General features: G+C 41.0%; 1 protein-coding gene across 7 annotated transcripts in view; it reads left to right on the forward strand.

The window, feature by feature from the left end:
• GNB4 (G protein subunit beta 4) overlaps positions 1–19,842 on the forward strand; it is a 79,349-nt gene that overhangs the window by 47,252 nt on the left and 12,255 nt on the right. For all 7 annotated transcript variants that reach the window (XM_002716441.5, XM_051859162.2, XM_051859161.2 and 4 more), the window contains 4 exons: positions 1,542–1,605; positions 3,009–3,171; positions 4,823–4,889; positions 4,995–5,196. In XM_002716441.5, the coding sequence (XP_002716487.1) occupies positions 1,542–1,605; positions 3,009–3,171; positions 4,823–4,889; positions 4,995–5,196 (496 nt within the window). The remainder of the gene's footprint in view (positions 1–1,541; positions 1,606–3,008; positions 3,172–4,822; positions 4,890–4,994; positions 5,197–19,842) is intronic.

Raw genomic sequence — 19,842 nt, forward strand, 5'->3', positions numbered from 1 at the left:
GGGCACCACAATTTACTGTGTTCATGGGGTTCCAGTGCAGCCTGTGATGTTTACAGAGGGTCTGGAAATAGCAGCTCTGCCTGCTGCAGTGTTTGGCTTGTTGCTTTGAGTTGGTTAATCTTATTGGGAAATGTCCAAACCAAGAAACTGCTTTTTAGTAAGAATTGTACATTGAGTCTGTTCTCCAGGAGACACCAAAATTGTAAAGTAGTGGAAGCCTCAGATGTAAACAGGATACTTGAGTACAGAATGCAGAATGTGCTTCTCTTAAGAGGAGAATGCATTTTTTAAAATTAACTGTTACAAAGCTAGGACAAATACTTCATCTTTTTCTTAAAGAATTTTAAGATAAAAATAATTTGCCTGTTGATATAGCAATTTTAACTCAATTTAGAATCACTTGAAATAGTGGTTCTTGCTTTCCTAAAATTTTTCTCAAAATTATTAATCTTCATAGAAAAACAAAAGTGTGACCTAGGACCTTCTCAGCTTGTCTTCCCGCCCATTCTGATTGCCAGCTCATTATTTTACGTGCTTCTCAACTCGTATGCTGATGATGCCAACAGATCTTTAAAGAATTTTTAGTTCCATCCCTTATGCCACTATCACCTTGGGTAAAAACTTAACAGTGACTGCTACAGAAGAACCTGGTGATGTTATTCACCTGTAGGGAAAGGAACAGGGGCTGGGGATAGGCAGAGGAGGGTAATTTTTTCACTTGTGTATCCTTGTGGATCTTGAATTTTGCTCCAGCGTGAAAACTAAAGCTATAAAAGCAAAATCGGTGACTAATAAATTACATAATCAAGAGTTCGTAGTCCTTAGTCTGTAAACAGAGCTCTCTGGAGTGTAAACCCAGTCTGCTTTTCTCAGCTTGTTTTCCTTACGTCTCAGAGCTCTGTACAAGTGGAAGACTTGGAACTCCTGAAACTCCATTGTATTTTTCTATCTCCTGTCGTAGATCATTCTTACCCTCCTCCTGGAATACACACTTTTCTCCATCTTTAGCTCTCAAAATTCCATTTTTCAAGACACATCCTTGTTTTTTTACTCTCCTATGATATTTTATTTTATACCAGTCTTCTGAGAGTTTTCACTTAGTTGATTTCTTACAAATACGCATAAATGTCTTATCTGCAGCAAATGGTAGAGGTCTCAAGAGCATGAGTGTATCTTGTGTTGTACTTTTAAGGTCGATGTTTATTGACTTATTGAACTATGATTGTCAGGCCTGTATGTACTTACTGTGTTATTAAATTTAAGCAAATCAGTAAACTAGTCCACTATTATCTACCAAAATCTTGACTAATAACTAAAATGTTGTCACTACGAAAAAGTTAGATCATAACTAGGAACAATTTTGATCAGTTGCTAAGTTTTATTTTTTAATTTATGTTCAAAATTTTGGGTGTATAGTATTAATTTTTTTAAGTTGGAAGAACATTTATGGTATCAATATTTAAATTAGAAAAATTATATATGCATAACTAAGCTACTTTTTCCCTCTGTTTATCAAATAATTTTTGTGTTTGTTCCTCTAGGCTACTAGTCAGTGCTTCCCAAGATGGAAAATTAATTATTTGGGATAGCTATACAACAAATAAGGTAGAATTTCTTAATCATTCCTTTATATACTCTTAAATTTATTTACTATCCACCAATTCTTTTATTACTACAAATTTAGTTACCTTCTGGGATAAATTTATTCTATTTATTTTCATCTACATCCTCTCTTTAGTATTACTCTTAATATTTGGTATTTTTTTTATTTCCAAGGACAAACTATGGGAACATGCAATGTGTTTTGCATGAATCTTACAGCATACTTGAATAACAGAAGAGAGTACCATTTTTACATATAAATGAAAAGTTTTTTAAAAACCTCTGATTTCCTAATAATACAACGTCCCTGAGACTTTTATTTCTAGTCATGGCTGATGTGAAGCTTTTCTTTGGCTCACTGCAAGCATTGAGTCGTGTTTGTGGACTGACTGCTCACGGGGTGGATTGCAGGCAAACAGTCTTGGTGGCAAAGATTGTGGAGACTCTTAATATGTCCACTGGAAGGAATCCCTGATTTAAAGTTGTTGAGTGCAGTGAGAAGGGTTCAAGAATACTTTCATAAGTCAAATACCCTTATACTCTGTATAAACACACCAGTATTTTTATTAAATATTTGAAAATACTGTTTGTGAAATAAACAGTCTCTCAGTCTGAGATTTTAAAGCTAAGTAATATAACAGTTTTTAGAATATTAATTAGCATTAAGTATGTCTCAACTATATTTTCCTGAAACAAAAATAATTGTACTTTTAAAATACTGTTTTTAAGTGAGATCACACAAATGATCAACAGGGGCACTGTTTGGCGTATGGACTGCTCACCCTTGGTCTTCCTGCACACATTACAGTTTTCCATCTGACCTGCAGTTGAGGGCTCTTGGGGTAACCAGCCTGCAGACAGTCCTGACCAGATCAGCGCAAAACTGTCGTCATTGTTTTCATGAGATCCTAGAGTGTGTGCCTGTTAGTAGAAGGATGTTGGTGTCCTCCCTTCACAGAGGACCGTTTTAATCCCCTGTGAAACCTGTTCATCCTCTCCCTGTTTATTGCTCAGTGGTTTGCTGGGGGAAATTCCTCTTTTGAGCACTATTGCAAAAACACAGAATTTTAGTAAAATCTTTAACACTTTCCACTTAATTTTCCAAATGGCTATATTGGCATTCAAACTTCTTTATGTCCTTTCTTCTCTTAAAAGAATTATTTCTAAAAAGAGCACTTCGTAGTTCCAAAAGGTTTACTAATATGGAAAAAGTAATGGGCATTTTTATGTGATTACTATTTTATTTTTCATTGCTCATTTTCTCAAGCCATTTCATTGTTTTTATTTGGCTTGTTTTTCTTAGATGTATTTGTTAGTAATATTTACTTCATTGTAAATAGATTTTGAAAATGAATGCCTGTTCCTTTCCTTATACTAAACATGTGTGCATTGTGTGTGTTCTGCAGATGCACGCCATTCCTTTGAGGTCCTCCTGGGTGATGACATGTGCCTACGCTCCCTCTGGTAATTATGTGGCTTGTGGAGGCTTGGACAACATCTGCTCTATATATAACTTGAAAACCAGAGAGGGAAACGTGAGAGTGAGCCGAGAATTGCCGGGCCACACAGGTGAGCTTCGTTAGGTCTTACTCTCCTAGCACACTGACTCCTTCCATAGAGTGCAGTGATCAAGGACAATGAGTGAGAAATTAGGCTCTGCTGGTCAAAAGATGAATAGTCAATCAGGGAGAGTAGAAATGACTATGAATCAGGAAAACAGTTGCTTTTAATCATATGTGTGATGTCCATAATTTTACTTTTCTTTGAAAAATGGCTGTGTTGTTGGAGTGAGAATTTAGCGTAGCTAAATTTCCACATCCCACATTGGAGTACCTGGGTTTCAGTCTTCTGATTCCAGCCCTCTGCCAATGCAGGCCCTGGAAGGCAGTGAAAATCATGGCTCAGGTAATTGGGTTCTTGCTCCTCAGTGAGAGACCTGAATTGAGGTTCCGGCTCCGTGTATCAGCCCAGCCCGGTCCTGGTTGTGGTGGGCATTTGGGAGTGAATCAGTGGATGGGAGCATTCTCTCTCCCTTCTTCCCTCCTTTCTCCCCGCTCCCTTCCTCCCTTCTCCTCCTCTGCCTGTCTCTCTGATAAATTTTTAAACACTTTTCAAAATAGCAGTATTGTTTTTGTAAAAATGGTAGAATTGCAAAAATAAAGAATCCAATTAATGTACAAAAAGGAGGCAAATATAATTTCCCTTATTTTCTGCTGCCATGTAGTAGGAGATTGTGGCATCTGTGCTCAGTTATATAATTGAAAGCATTCTATTAAGATACTGATGAGGTGTTTTTCACTACGTGAGACATTTGGCTTTCTTTGCCTGTGTGTCCACCCTACTTGTACAGTGTAGTGTTTGGTTACCGGTGTTAATGGGGAGTTTATTGCCACTCATCTGATTTCCAGCCATGTGAATTTTTGGCAGTACTGTTTAACCATGCCTTTCCAAAATGTCTTGGATGATATTCTCTTGTCATTCCCATGTTTTGATACATTGATGATTGCTAAATATTTAAATGACACATCTTTCATAAAGCCTTCACTGATGTTCTTGTAATTTCTCACAGTTAATTTTAGTATTCCTCCAGGTCTTTACACAGTCTGCTGTGGATCATAGTGATTTCTGAGAAGGAATCTCTTTTGCTTATGTAATTGTCTTAGATGTCAGGGGCCATCCCAGGACAGTGTCATTGACACACTAAATGCCTAAAAATGGTTTGTTGATCAGATGCATTTGCAAACACATCAAGCTTAAAGTAATTAAAAGCAAAACTTTAGACTACACTGACAAACACTTGTTGCTTTGGCTTTTTTTTTAAGAGTTATTTTATTTATTTGAAAGAGTTACAGAGAGAGGTAGAGACATAGAGGTCTTCCATCCTCTGGTTCACTACGCAGATGGCCACAATAGCTGGAGCTGTGCCAATTTGAAGCCAGGAGCTTCTTCTGGGTCTCCCATGTGGGTGCAGGGGCCCAAGGAATTGGGCCATCTTCTGCTGCTTCCCAGGCCATAGCAGAGAGCTGGATGGGAAGAGGAGCAGCCAGGACTAGAACCAGCACCCATATGGGATGCTGGCATTTCAGGCCAGGGCTTTAACTCATTCTGCCACAGCACCGGCCCCTGGCATTGTATTTTTAAACAGATGTATTATTATTTCATATGGTAATTGAGTCATCTGATCACTGTTAACCTAAATATTCCTGTTCTCTCTCTGTAGGCTACTTGTCCTGCTGTCGTTTTTTAGATGACAGCCAAATTGTTACAAGTTCAGGAGATACAACTTGGTGAGTTTATTCCAGAACGCTGTTTTGGGAGTTAAGGGTACTAGTAGGAGCTAAGGTAAGAAGAGAGAATCGTCATTAAGTATTTTTATTTATTTTTTATTACAGTGCATTGTGGGACATTGAAACTGGCCAGCAGACCACCACATTCACTGGGCACTCTGGAGACGTGATGAGCCTTTCCCTGAGTCCTGACATGAGGACTTTTGTGTCTGGTGCTTGCGATGCCTCTTCCAAATTATGGGATATTCGAGATGGGATGTGTAGGCAGTCTTTCACAGGACACGTTTCAGATATTAATGCTGTCAGCGTAAGTGAATAGCATTTCCAAAGAAGCTTTATTTTGCTTTTAAAACTGTTGAAGTCTATGGCATGGTTTTAGCAACAAAATGCCTTTATGGAAATTCTTATTATGTACTAATTTACATTGACTGTCAAATGAAAAGGAGATTTTTTAAGTTTTGACTAATTATAAGCTAGGTCTTTATTTTCAGTTGGACAGTAAGTTTTATTCCCCACATTAGAAGGATAGATCATCTTGAGCAAACAGGCAGATCATAGATGTCCACACCAGTGTGTTCAGAAGAGAAAAAGGTCCTAACCTCTAGGGGAAAGGAGATAGCAATGCAATTGGACACATGAAGGGAGAAAAAGGCAGCAGTGTAGCCTCTAGAGTAAGGCTTTTGAGCTTAAGCAAACCTGGAATCAAAGCCTGATTCTCGAGTGAAATAGCTATGTGAGGCTGCTCAGGCTGCTAGGTAGCCTTTGTGAGCCTCAGATACTCTGTTTTTAAAAGGGGATAATAATGGGGCTGGTGCTGTGGTGTAGTGGGTAAGGCCGCTGCCTGTGGTGCTGGCATCCCATGTGGGCGCCGGTTAGAGTCCTGGCTGCTGCACTTCTGATCTAGCTCTCTGCTATGGCCTGGGAAAGAAGTACAAGATGGCCCAAGTCCTTGGGCCCCTGCACCTGCGTGGGAGACCCAGAAGAAGCTCCAGGCTCCTGGCTTCGGATCGGCACAGCTCCGGCCGTTGCGGCCAATTGGGGAGTGAACCATTGGATGGAAGACCTCTCTCTCTCTCTGCCTCTCCTTCTCTCTCTGTGTAACTGTGACTTTCAAATAAATACATAAATAAAGATTTATGTATTTATTTGACAGGTAGAGTTAGAGACAGAGAGAAAGGTCTTCCTTCTGTTGCTTCACTCCCCAAAATGGCCGCAACAGCCGGAACTGTGCTGATCCGAGGCCAGGAGCCAGGTACCCCCTCCTGGTCTCCCATGCGGGTGCAGGGCCCAAGCACTTGGGCCGTCCTCCATTGCACTCTCGGGCCACAGCAGAGAGCTGGACTGGAAGAGGAGCAACCGGGATAGAATCCGGCGCCCCCACCAGGATTAGAACCTGGGGTGCTGGCACTGCAGGTGGAGGATTAGCCTATTGAGCCACGGTGCTGGCCTGATTTTATATTTTTAAGTTTTTTTAAATCAAGAATAGATATTTGATTTCATTTTTCTAGTTTTTTTTTTTTTTTAAATCAGTGGGTGTTTGGAGTTTCTTTATTAAAATGTAATAAAAACTGGGCTTCTTTTTGAAATCAAAAGGTTTAAGTATAGTATTATAATTGTTTCTTTTTTCTCCAAATGATCAGCTTACTGATAATTTGCATTTTTAAATTATATTCAGTAATAATTTTACTTTCACAGTGAAATTTCTTTATTTTTTAAGATTTATTTATCTATTTGAAAGACAGTTACAGAGAGGCAGAGAGAAAGAGAGAGAGAGAGAGAGAGAGGTCTTCCATCCTTTAGTTCACTCCCCAAATGGCCACAATGGCTGGAGCTGAGCCGATCTGAAGGTATGAGCCAGGATCTTCTTCTGGGTCTCCCACATGGGTACAGAGGCACAAGGACTTGGGCCATCTTCCACAGCTTTCTGAGGCCACAGCAGAGAGCTGGATCGGAAGTGGAGCAGCCGGGACTCAAACCAGTGCCTATATGGGATGCCAGCACCACAGGTGGCAGCTTTATCTGCTATGCCACAGCACCAGCCCCGCACAGTGAAATTTCTCACACTGTTAAGAATTTAAGGCTTAAAAATCAAGCCATCATAGATTCATTTGCCGTTGAGTCTCATATAAAACTGTTCATTCATTAAGTGAAATTTTTCACTGGGTTCAATATTTATTTGTGGGGCCTTCAGTGTCTCTAAGCAGTGAAAACATTATTAATAATTGTTAAATGTGATTATTCAACTAGGCCAAATTCAGCCCTTTCTATGATAGATCAAAACTCTGGATATAATTAACAAAAATTCTATTATGAGTATATAATGTGATATTTAAGTTGATAAGAATATATACATTATGGGCCAGCGCCGCGGCTCACTAGGCTAATCCTCCGCCTGCGTTGCCAGCACCCCGGGTTCTAGTCCTGGTTGGGGTGCTGGTTCTGTCCTAGTTGCTCCTCTTCCAGTCCAGCTCTTTGCTGTGGCCCAGGAGTGCAGTGGAGGATGGCCCAAGTGCTTGGGCCCTGCACCCACATGGGAGACCAGGAGGAAGCACCTGGCTCCTGGCTTCAGATCGGCACAGCGCACTGGCTGCAGAAGCCATTTGAGGGGTGAATCAACGGAAGGAAGACCTTTCTCTCTGTCTCTCTCACTGTCTAACTCTGCCTGTCAAAAAAAAAAAAAAGAAAAAGAATATATACATTGTGAAATTATTAAATCATGCTAATTAACAAATCTATCACTGATGTTCAAATATTTACCCAATCCTGCATTTCTGGAACAAATTTCATGCAGTAATTCATTATCTATTTTATATAAAAGGGATCTTTTTAAAGTTCATGGAGAATGAATATTATGAAAAACTATGCATGGATTTCAGTTTTTTTTTGCACCAAAATAAACCTCCCCCCTTTTTTTAGTGTTTATTCATTTGTTATTTGTAAGGCAGAATGAGAGAGGGAGAGACAGATAAAAGATTTTCTATCTGCTGGTTCACTGCCCAAATGGTCACAATAACCAAGGCTGGGCCTGGCCAAAACCAAGAGCCTGGAACTCAATCCAAGTCTCCTTGGTGGATGCAGGGGTTCAAGTACTGAGCCCATCTTCTACTGCATTCCTAGGTGTGTTAGCAGGGAGCTGGATCATAAGCAGAACAGCCAGGACTCAAACCAGCTCTCTGATAATGGGATGCTAGCATTGAAAGCCAAAGTTTAGCCTGTTTTACCACAATTCAGGCCCCATAAACTTACCTGTTAATTCCATTTTTCCATGACCTTTTTGAACTATTCTTGTATTGGTGGATTTGATTTGCTAAGATTATTTGAGAAGTTTTACATCTGTATCCATAAAGGTTATTGTTCCATTTTTCATGTTCTTGAAATGTTTTGTCTGGCTCTGGTTCATTTGAATGTTGTACTTAAAGGAAGAGTTGAGAAATACTCCTTCCCCTTTAGTTTTCTGGAAGAATTTTTGTAGAATTGGTATTACTTCTTTAAAAATTTTGTTCTGTTCACCTGTAATGCTGTCTGGCCATAGAATTTCCTTTGAGAGGAATAACTACACATGTAATGTCTTATTACACATAGGGCTATTTAGGTTATCCATTTCTTTTGATTAAGCTTTGATAGTCTGTGTCTTTTTTTTAATGTCTTTTTTTAAGATTTATTTTATTTATTTCAAAGAATTACAGAGAGAGGTAGAGACAGAGAGAGAGGTCTTCCATCTGCTGGTTCACTCCCCAGATGGCCACAATGGCCAGAGCTGCGCCGATCTGAAGGCAAGAGCCAGGAGCTTCTTCCGGGTCTCCCGCTTGGGTGCAGGGGCCGAAGGACTTGAGCTATCTTCTACTGCTTTCCCAGGCCATAGAAGAGAGCTGGATGGGAAGAGGAGCAGCCAGGACTACAACTGGCACCCATATGGGATGCTGGTGCTTCAGGCCAGGGCTTTAACCCGCTGTGCCACAGTGCTGGCCCCAGATAGTGTATATATTTTTAAAGATTTATTTATTGGAGCCTGTACTGTGGTGTAGAAGGTTAAGCCAGTCTGGTCATTGAACCAGTGGATGAAAGATTGATCTCTTGATCTCAGTCTCTTTTTTTCTCTCTCTCTCCCACCCCCCCCCCTTCTCTCTTTGTATTTCTGCCTTTCAAATAAATAAATAAATCTTAAAAAAAAAAAAAAAAAAAAAAGGTTGTTTACTTGAAAGGCAGAGTTAGAGCATTAGAGAGCATGTGCTTCCATCTGCTGATTCGTTCCCCAATTGGCCACAATGGCCAGAGCCAGAGCAGGCCAGAGTCAGGAGCCAGAAACTCCAGCTGAGTCTTCCATGTGAGTGCAGAGGCTCAGGCACTTGGGCCATCTTCTGCTGCTTTCCCAGCTGCATTTAGCTGGGAGCTGGGTCGGAAGTGGAGCAGCCAGGAATCAAACCAAGTGTGACATGGGATGCTGGTGTCACAAGTGGTAGCTTAACTTGCAGCACCACAACACCAGCCACCCTTTTTTTTTTTTTTCAATTTCTTAAGGTAGAGTTTATGTCATTAATTTGAAACTTTTTTCTTTTCTAATACTCTAAACATTATGCATCCTGATACATTGTGATGTGTTTTCATTTTCGTTCACTTCAGAATTCTGATTTTCCTTTGGGTTTTATCTTTGGCCCATAAGCTATCTACATACTTATGGGACACTGTGTGTTGCTTTGTTACATGTATACATTATGTAAATTATCATCAGAGCAAACTTATTTATCCTTTTAAGCATTTAACATTTCTTTGTAGTGAAAATATCCAAAATCCTATCTTTAGTTTTTTTTTTTTAAGAGAAATATGTAGTACATTATCTATAGTCACCCTGCTGTGCAGAACCCCAAACTTCTTACTCTTATCTCACTACAACCCATCAACCTTTCCCTATCCCTACCTCTCCATGTCTTCCCCTCTCCCACCAGGTTATGGGAACCACCATTTATTTATTTATTTATTTATTTATTTATTTCCTTCCCTCCCTCCCTCCCTCCCTCCCTCCCTTCCTCCCTTCCTCCCTTCCTCCCTCCCTTCTTTCCTCCCTTCTTTCCTTCCTTCCATTTATTCATTTAAAAGAGTTACAGAGAGGCAGAGGCAGAAAGAGAGAGAGAGGTCTAACATCCCCTGGTTCACTCCCCAAAATGGCTGCAACAGCCAGAGCTGGGCCAATCCGGAGCCAGGAGCTTCTTCCAGGTCTCCCATGCAAGTGCAGAGGGCCAACCACTTGGGCCATCTTACACTGCTTTCCCTGGCCACAACAGAGAGTTGGATTAGAAGTAGAACACCTGGGACTTGAACTGGCACCCATATGGGATGCTGGCACTGCAGCCAGTGGCCTTATCCACTATGCCACAGCTCTGGCCCCCAAGAGACCACCATTTTCTTTTTAACTAGTCACCTATTGTTTGGATGCCACATATGAGGGAGATCTGTGCTATTTGTCTTTCTGTTCTCGGCTTATTTTTCTTAACATGATGACCCTCAGTTCCAACCATTCATTATCCATTCTGTATCTAGTCATCAGTTGATGACACTTAGGTTGCTTCCATTTCTGGCTATTAACATACATTCCCACCAACAGTGTACAAGAGTTCCCTTCCATCCACTCATTCTTCAGTCATTCTGTTTTTTAAAAATTTATTTATTTATTTGAAAGGCACAGTTAGAGGTCTTCCATCCACTGGTTCATTCCCCAAATGACTACCACAGCTGGAGCTGGGCCAGTCCAAAGCCAGGAGCCAGGAGCTTCTTCTTGATCTCCCATGTGGTGGTGCCCATATGGGATGCTGGCATCACAGGTGGTGGTTTTACCCACAATGCCATTCTTGATCCATTCACCAGCTGATGGATGCTTAGGATGTTTCCATTTCTGGCTATTAATTTACATTCCTAACAGAGGTGTAAGAGTTCCCTTTTTTCCACAGCCTTGATAACACTGTTATCTTTCATCTTTTTGATAATAATCAATGGGTTAGGTGATATCTCATCATACTTTTGAGTTGTGTTTCCCTGATAATTAGTAATGTTGAGCATTTTTTCATGTACCTCTCGGTCATTTTATGTCTTACTTTGAGAAATATTTCTTTAGATCTACTGCCTATTTTTGCACTGGATTTTTTTCTTGCTGTTGAGTTCCTTATATAATCTGGATATTAACTACTTCTCAACTGTATAGCTTGCAAATATTTTCTCCCATTCTGTAGGTTCTCTCTTTTTTAATTGCTTCTTTTGTTGTGCAAAAGCTCTTAGCTTGATTAAATCTTACTATTCTATTTCTGCTTTTTGGGTTTGATTAGAAAATCTTTCAATGTCCTGAAGTATTTTCCCTGTATTTTCTTTTTTGCTTTTGTAAAGAATGCAGGATATAATGTAAAATGCCATAATGTCAGATGGAGCTACAAAAGATATCTTTGTTTCTTTTTTTTTTTTTAGGAGAAATGAATTATATGGAAATTATTTTTTCGTTTCTTCAATCCTCTATGTTGTAGGCAGGTTATATTATAAGGTCCATCACATCTTCTGAACTGAAAAGCCACTTATGCCATTTTTCTTCTAGCTGTAGCAACACAGAAAACAGTCTCGTGTGCTATGTAAGAGTCCACAGAAACCGATGAAGTAATTTATAACACGTCAGCCTCTCATCTAGGGAGGTGAATAGGGTTACATCACTGGACACAAAACTTTTGCTTTCAACTAAATCCAAGCATTCATTCACAGGGTTGGCCACTGCACAATCTCATCCTTCCTTAGAAAAATGAAAGCACATTTTAAAAAAATCAACTGTCAACACTTCTGGGAAAGAAGTCAACAACTTTCTTCTCTAAGAGAAAAATCTCTCTTTTTATCCAAAAATGTGCGTTTACACATGTAAAAATGTGTATTTGAAAAGAAACTGTGATGGTTTATTCACACATAAAATGAACCTTGAAATCCTGTCTTAATGCTTCTTTGACAACAAAACTGGGCCTTTGATCTTTTTTTTTTTTTTTAAGGGAAAGGGCTTATTGGAGAAAACCCAGCAGACCAGAAGAAAGGGGAGAAGGAGGAGAAAGAGAAGGAGAGCATAAGACAGAGACAGAGATAGAGGTCAGGAGACAGAGAGGAAGAGAGAGAGAGAGAGACACGTGTTCAGGAGCAGGTCCTTTTAAAACTTTTCCAGGGGGTGGACAGGAAGTAGGAGCAGTGAATCCCATTAGGATGGGGGTGGAGCTTGACACTGGTGGTTGGGCCATGTGGCCACCTGGCTTCCAGCAATGGTGGCAGGGGCTAGAGCCTAGGATGGTGTCAGGGTGTAGATCGTGCCATACATAAGACCGCGCCATTTTACTAACATATCCCCCTTTTGTTTTTTATAAAGCAGGAGTTGTATGGGGTTACATTAGTCCCAAAAGTCCAGGAGGGGTAGAGGGACGATGATTTGTCTTTAGAGCTACTTCCTGCTGACATGGGGCGACGAGGTACTCTTCGCTGGCATGGGGCGATGTTTCAAGCCGCTGTCTCCTGGGTGGGAAGCCGAGTATATCCCTGTAGCAGCAGCAGCATTTGGTTGACTGCCTGGTTGCTGAAGAGCTTGGTTCGTTCCATTATTAACTTCTGTAAACACTTAAGCAGACACAGTAGTATAAAAGGGTGAGACTAGAGAAGCTATGATTACAAAGGAATGAGGCCCCAAGTGGGCTAGACAGGGTCTAGAACAAAGGACACAGTCATTACTAGAGGATCTAAGAAGGGTGCTAAGCCATGACTAAGTTTTCTGATTGAGAGGCAAAGAGAAACTGACAGAAGGGGCTTGATAATAATCAGGTGGGCTTTAAAGCCTTGTCAGTTATAAGGCCCAGACCTATCTCTTCACATGGGGTGCATCATAAGGGAGGTCTGAACCTCCTTGGGAAGACACCCTGTTGATTTCCATTACCTATCTGGCCTGGGAGGAGAGCTGGGCAGGTAAAGGCAGGTGGCATCTGTAACAGGAAATTTACTGTTCTGCCTGCAGTGTTACTGACCCTACTCAGCCATCCCTTTAGCAATGGTGGTCACTTTGGAGGCTGGGCCAAGTGAAGGGCTTTTCAGCTTGTAGCCAGCAAGATCTGCGGCTCTGACCTGGGCATCCTTCGACTCCAGGGTAGTTCCATTTCTGGTGATCCAACTCTCTTGGCTGGCAGAGCTGCTGGGGCTCTTCATAAGCTGACTTCTGCTGAAGCCCAGGCTTACCACATTGAAAACCACTGCAGTGGACTGGGCCTTTGATCTTATCCAGGAATCTATGTCACAGGATGAGCCAGGATTCAAATAAATAAATAAATAAATAAATATATGTCACTTTTTAGCATCTGTTTTCATTTCAAATTAGAATGTAGATTTGGAATATACTGCTGCAGTCTCAACTGAGCTTATCATAGTCGTGGCTGAAACTGGAAGACAATTTTAAAAGCCCTGAAGTCATCCATACTTTTGTAGTCTTCTTGTTTGGAACAAAAGGTAGAGAATTGACAAGTGCCACCACCTAAGCACATTTCAAATTAAACATCAGCCTTCAGTGTGTAAAATAACTTCTTTATAATTAGGCAAACTGCAGCAGACGATTCATATCTGTTGCTTCTTTCTTTCTGGAGAAGTCAGCAGGACAGCTGTATGCCACCGGCTTCTCCGCTGAATCTGAGTGGTGAAACAAAATAAAAGCTGGGGCTGGTGCTGTGGTGCAGCAGGTTAAAGCCCTGGCCTGAAGTGCCAGCATCCCATATGGGCACTGGTTCGAGGCCCGGCTGCTCCTCTTCTGATCTAGCTCTGTTATGGCCTGGGAAAGCAGTGGAAGATGGCCCAAATCCTTGGGCCCCTGCACCTGCGTGGGAGAAGCTCCTGGCTCTTGGCTTCGGATCAATGCAGCTCTGGCTGTTGCGGCCATCTGAGGAGTGAACCAACAGATGGAAGACCTCTGTGTCTCTACCTCTCTCTGTAATTCTTTCAAACAAATAAAATACATCTTAAAAAAAAAAAAAGAAACAACAAAAAAGCAGTCTTTTGCATCCCAAATCATGGAGGCAATGTAAGAGAAGAAATACCCACATTTTAAGAGCAGGGGAAGTGACTAGATAAAGGAAGCAGGACTGCCCACGCTAGGAGTCAACACAGAAATACTTTCCAAACCCTGAGTTCAGGATTTTGTTTTTGAGATGAATAAAAAGCACCTAAATGTCAAGGAAAATGTTTTTCCTGTGATAGGGAACCTTACACAGCCTAATTGCTACACTTGGCCTCCTGGGGGCCTTGGCCCCCCCCCCCCCAGCCCAGATGCCCTTAGGTGGTGCACCTCACTCTGCCATCTCCGCTCCGTATTTCCTTCTTTTTTTTTTTTTTTTTTTTTTTTTTTGACAGGCAGAGTGGACAGAGAGAGAGACAGAGAGAAAGGTCTTCCTTTGCCGTTGGTTCACCCTCCAATGGCCGCCGCGGCCGGCGCGCTGCGGCCGGCGCATCGCGCTGATCCGATGGCAGGAGCCAGGAGCCAGGTGCTCCCATGGGGTGCAGGGCCCAAGCACCTGGGCCATCCTCCACTGCACTCCCTGGCCACAGCAGAGAGCTGGCCTGGAAGAGGAGCAACCGGGACAGAATCCGGCGCCCCAACCGGGACTAGAACCCGGTGTGCCGGTGCCGCTAGGCGGAGGATTAGCCTAGTGAGCCGCGGTGCCGGCCCTGTATTTCCTTCTAGTAGTCTGAGTTTCAGGTCTCACATTTAGGTCTTTCATCTATTTGATATTTGGTAAGAAAGAGGAATCTAATTTCATTCTTCATGTGGATATCTGGTTTCCTAGTTCCATTTATTAAAAAGACTATTCTTTTCCAATGCATGTTCTTAGTACCTCTGTCAAAGATCAAGTAATTGTAGATGCACGGATTTACTTCTAGGGTCTCTCTTCTGTTCAGTTGGTTCTTGGATGTGTTTTTATGCCAATACCATAATATTTTGATTACTATAAATTTCTATTAATTTTAAAGTCAGGTAATGAAATATTGTCTGCTTTATCCTTCCTACACAAGATCACTTTGGCAAATCGGGGTCTTTTCTGGTTCCACACAAATTTTAATAATGTTTTTTCTAGTTCTGTGAAAAATGTCATTGAGATTTTGATAGGGGTTGCATTGAATCTGTAAATCACTGGGTAGTATGCATTTTAATGATTTAATTCTTCTAATCCATGAACACAGGATGTCTTTCTTTCTGTCCTCTTAAGTTTTCTCAGTGATTGACAGTTTTCATTATAGAGAATTTTTACTTTTTCAAAAATATTTAATTATTTTTTTGAAAGGCAGAGCTACAGAGAGGCAGAGGCAGACTGAGAGAGGTCTTCTATCCTCTAGTTCACTCCCCAGATGGCCACAACAGCCGGAGCTGCGCCGATCCTAGGCCAGGAGCCAGGAGCTTCTTCTGGGTCTCCCACATGGGTGCAGGGGTCCAAGGACTTGGGCCATCTTCTACTGCCCTTCCAGGCCACAGCAGAGAGCTGGATCAGAAGTGGAGCAGCTAGGACGAGAACTGGCGCCCATATGTGATGCTGGCACTGCAGGCGGCAGCTTTACCTGCTACGCCACAGCGCCGGCCCCGAGATTTTTTCACTTCTTTGGTTAAATTTATTCCCAGGACTTTTGTTTCTTTTTTTTTTTTCTTTTTTTTTTTTTTTTTTGTAGATATTGGAAATAGGACTGCTTTCTTGATTTGTTTTTCAGATGATTCACTATTGGTATATAACACTGTTGATTTTTGCACTTTAATTTTGTATCATGCAACTTTGCTGAATTATTCTAATAGCTTTTTGGCAGAGTCTTTATTATAAAATATTTATATATTATAAATATATAAATATATAAAAATATATATAAAGTCATGTCATCTGAAACAGTGACAATATGACTTCTTCCTATCCAATTTGAATGTCTTTTATTTCCTTTTCTTGCCTAATTGCTCTAGATAGGACCTCTAGAACTGAGTTTAATGAGAATGATTGTAGGCATCATTGTCTTGTTTCGGATCTTAGAAAGTCTTCAGTATTTCCCTACTCAGTATGATGTTAGCTGTTGGCTTGTTATATATGCCCTTTAATATAGTGAGATATGTTCCTTTTGTACCTGATTTGGCCAGGGTTTCTATCACAAAGAGATGCTGAATTTTTTCAAGTGCCATTTCTGCATCTGTTGATGATTATGCGGTTTTTGTCTTTCATTCTGTTGATGTAGTAGATCATGTTTATTTGTGTCTGTTGAACCATCCCTGCATCCCTGGGATGATCATGGCGAGTGATTTGATTTTTTAAAATATTTATTTATTTATCTGAAAGCAGAGTTAGAGATCTTCTATCTGCTTCTATCACTCTCTAAATGGCTGGAGCTGGATCCATCTGAAGCCAGGAGCTTCTTCTGGGTCTCCCACATGGGTGCAGGGACCCAAGCATTTGGGCCATCCTCTGATGTTTTCCCAGGCCATTAGCAGGGAGCTGGATCAGAAGTTGATCAGCTGGTACTTGAACCAGCACCCATATGGAATACCAGTGCCACAGGTAGCAGCATTACCTGCTACACTACCTCACCAGCCCCAATGAGTGATCTTTTTAATATACTGTTGGATTTGCCAGGATTTCGTATCCTTGTTCATCAAGGATATTGGCCTGTGGCTTTGTTTTGTTGTTGTGTTATCTGGTTTTGGTATCAAGATAATGAATTTGGAAGAATTTAAGAAAGGGTGATCTGAATGGGGGTGTTTTGGATTATGCGGCTTCACTGTAGGCTTCATCACTGTGGTAGAGAATAGGTTCAGTCCGTATTTGCTAAGATGGGTGCAAATGACAGTGTTACACTTCCTGCAAAGAAACAATGATTGTTAAAATGGAAGGCAATTGTCAGAAACACTGGAGTGTAAGTAGTAAGGGTGTGGTGAAGGTTTTTACTTTATGAAGGGCTTCTAAACTTCATTGTAGCCAGGAATGATGAATACTTCAGGGCTTGGTAGGTAGAAGAAAGAATTTGTGGCTAGAGCCTCCTTGAGCCTTTTGGGAACTTGAAAAAGAAAAGAATTTCCTCATATTTGGTGTGGAAAAACCATCTCCACTGGGACCAGGCTTTAGCCATCCTAAAAGCATTAAAAGTATTTGCGTTTCTGAGAACCTGCTAACACTGCTCACCCTACTGGAACCCTGACTATGGGACTTTCGAGAAACACAATGGAGGCATCTCATAGTAAGTAGCAGGACAGTAATTTCAAGATCACCATTATTTAGATTGTTCTGAAACTTATAGGCAATGTATGTTAGGTACAAAACTGAAATAAGAATGCATTTGAAAGTATAAAAATATTTACAGGTGATACGTTAGATGCCTAGAAATTCCCAGAAAAGTTCAGAGTATTTTCTGGTTACAAAAACTATTTAAGAATCAATCACTTGGGGCTGGTGCTGTGGCATAGTAGGTTAAGCCTCCGCCTGTGGTGCCGGCATCCCATATGGACACAGGTTTAAGTCCTGGTTGCTCAACTTCTGATCCATCTCCCTGCTAATGTCCTGGGAAAGCAGAGGAAGATGGCCCAAGTGCTGGGGCCCCTGCATTCACACGGGAGACCTGAAAGAAGCTCCTGGCTCTTGGCTTCAGATCGGCCCATCTTTGGCCATTGCAGCCATTTGGGGAGTGAACCAGTGGAAGGAAGACCTCTCTCTCTCTCTGCCTCTCCTATTTCTGTGTAACTCTGACCTTCAAATAAGTAAATAAATCTTAGAAAAAAAAAAAGACATCTCTCTCTGTCTTTCCCTCTCTGTGTCTGTAACTCTACCTCTCAAATAAATAAAATCTTTTTAAAAAATCAATCACTTTCCTATACTAATGACAACCTGCTAAAAAATAGAAAAAAATTCCTGTTGAGAGTTAAAAGAATTTAAAAAGGGACAAAGTAAATTTTACCAAGAAATATATATATATACCTGTATGCAGGGAATAGCAAACTTAATTGAAAATCATTTTTATTTAATAACTGGAAATACATTCTGTGTTCCTGAATGGAAAACTTCATATTTTGAATCAACTATTTGTCCCTCAACTAACTTGATCAAATGACTGTAGAAGCAGAATTACAAGACTGTTTTGCCATGCCAGTTTATAGAAGTTTACTATTATAATTTTTTAGAAACTATTTTGAGAAACAAATTAATGCGATTTTGTATGTAAGAACTTAGTGAATGAGGGGCAGGCGTTTAGCCTGGCAGTTAGGACACCACTTGAGTGCCCTCAGCTGCGTGGGAGGGCCCGAGTTCAGGTCACTGCTCCACTCCCACTTGAAGCTTCCTGCTCATATGTACCCTGGCAGGCAGCAGGTGAAGGCTCAAGTGCTTGAGTCCTGCTGCCCCATCTTCAAAGGACTTGGACTGAATTCATGGCTCCTGGTTTCAGCCTGGCCCAGCCAGGGCACTTGGGGAGTGAACCAGTAAATAGGTGATTTCTTATCTTTCTGCCTTTTAAAAATGTATTTATTTGAAAGAGTTTCAGAGAAAGAGGGAGAGACAGAGGTCTTCCATAGGCTTACTCCCCAAATGGCTGCAGTGGCTGGAGTTGGGCCCATCTGAAGCCAGGAGCTTCTTCCAGGTCTTTCACGCAGGTGCAGGGGCCCAAGCACTTGGGCCATCTTCTTTTGCTTTCCCAGGCCATAGCAGAGAGCCAGATTGGAAGAGGAGCAGCTGGTACACAAACTGGAGTTCACATGGGATGCTGGCACTGCAGGCTGAAGCTTAGCCCATTACACCACATCACCAGCCCCCTGACAAGTAAATGAGTAAATAATTTTTTTTGAGATTTAGTGAATGATAGATACAGCAAAAAAAAAAAGTATAAAAATTATTTTTAACAGCTAGAACAATTGCTTAATTAAGAAATTTAGATCCTTACACAATGACATTTATACATTCCAGATGGATCAAAAATTAAGGTATAAGAAATGAAATTATTAAGAGAAACTAGAAAAAAATCACCAAACATTTATCAGTCAGTAGCATGAGGAAAGACTTTATTCATAAAAGCAATGAAATTTCAATATGAAGGATAAACTTGACTTCACAAAGTTGAAACTGTTACACATTTTTAAAAACTATTAGAAGATAAATGATAAGCTGTAACAAATTATATTCACTTTATTCCTACAAATCAAGAAATTAAGGACCAGCAGCACAGTGGGATAGATGCAAAGGTCATTCATTGATTCCCAGTACAGATGGCCAGCAGATGTGTGAAAAAGTATGATTGTTTAGTAGAGCCAGTATCTGAAAAATGGCATTGACCTATTAGTCATGCATAGTTTTCTTTATTACTTATTATAATTGGAATGTTTTATATTCCCTCTCATGTTTATTTCTCATGAGATACTGGGATATTTGTTTAAGAATATATACAAACATGCACATACTTTATAAATAGTAATTTTTTTAAAGATTTATTTATTTGATGGGACTGGCACTGTGGCAAAGCGGGTAAACTGCCGCCTCCAGTACCGCCATCCCATATGGGTGCTGGTTCGAGTCCCAGCTACTCCACTTCTGATCCAGCTCTCTGCTATGGCCTGGGAAAGCAGTGGAAGGTGGCCCAAGTCCTTCGGCCCCTGCACCCATGTGGGAGACCCAGAAGAAGCTCCTAACTCCTGGCTTCAGATCAGTGCAGCTCCAGCTGTTGCAGCCAGTTGGGGAATAAACCAGTGGGTGGAAGACCTCTCTCTCTCTCTGCCTCTCCTTCTCTCTGTGTGTGACTCTGACTTTAAAGTAAATAAATAAATCTTTTAAAAAATATTTATATATTTAAAAGGCAGAGTTATAGAGAGGGGAGAAACAGAGACCTAGAGTTCTCCCATCCACTGATTCACTTTCCAAGTGTCTACAACCAGGGCCGAGCCAGGCTGAAGCCCAAGTGCCAGGAATGC

This window comes from Oryctolagus cuniculus, chromosome 4 (assembly GCF_964237555.1).
Source record: "Oryctolagus cuniculus chromosome 4, mOryCun1.1, whole genome shotgun sequence".
Lineage (NCBI taxonomy): Eukaryota > Metazoa > Chordata > Mammalia > Lagomorpha > Leporidae > Oryctolagus > Oryctolagus cuniculus.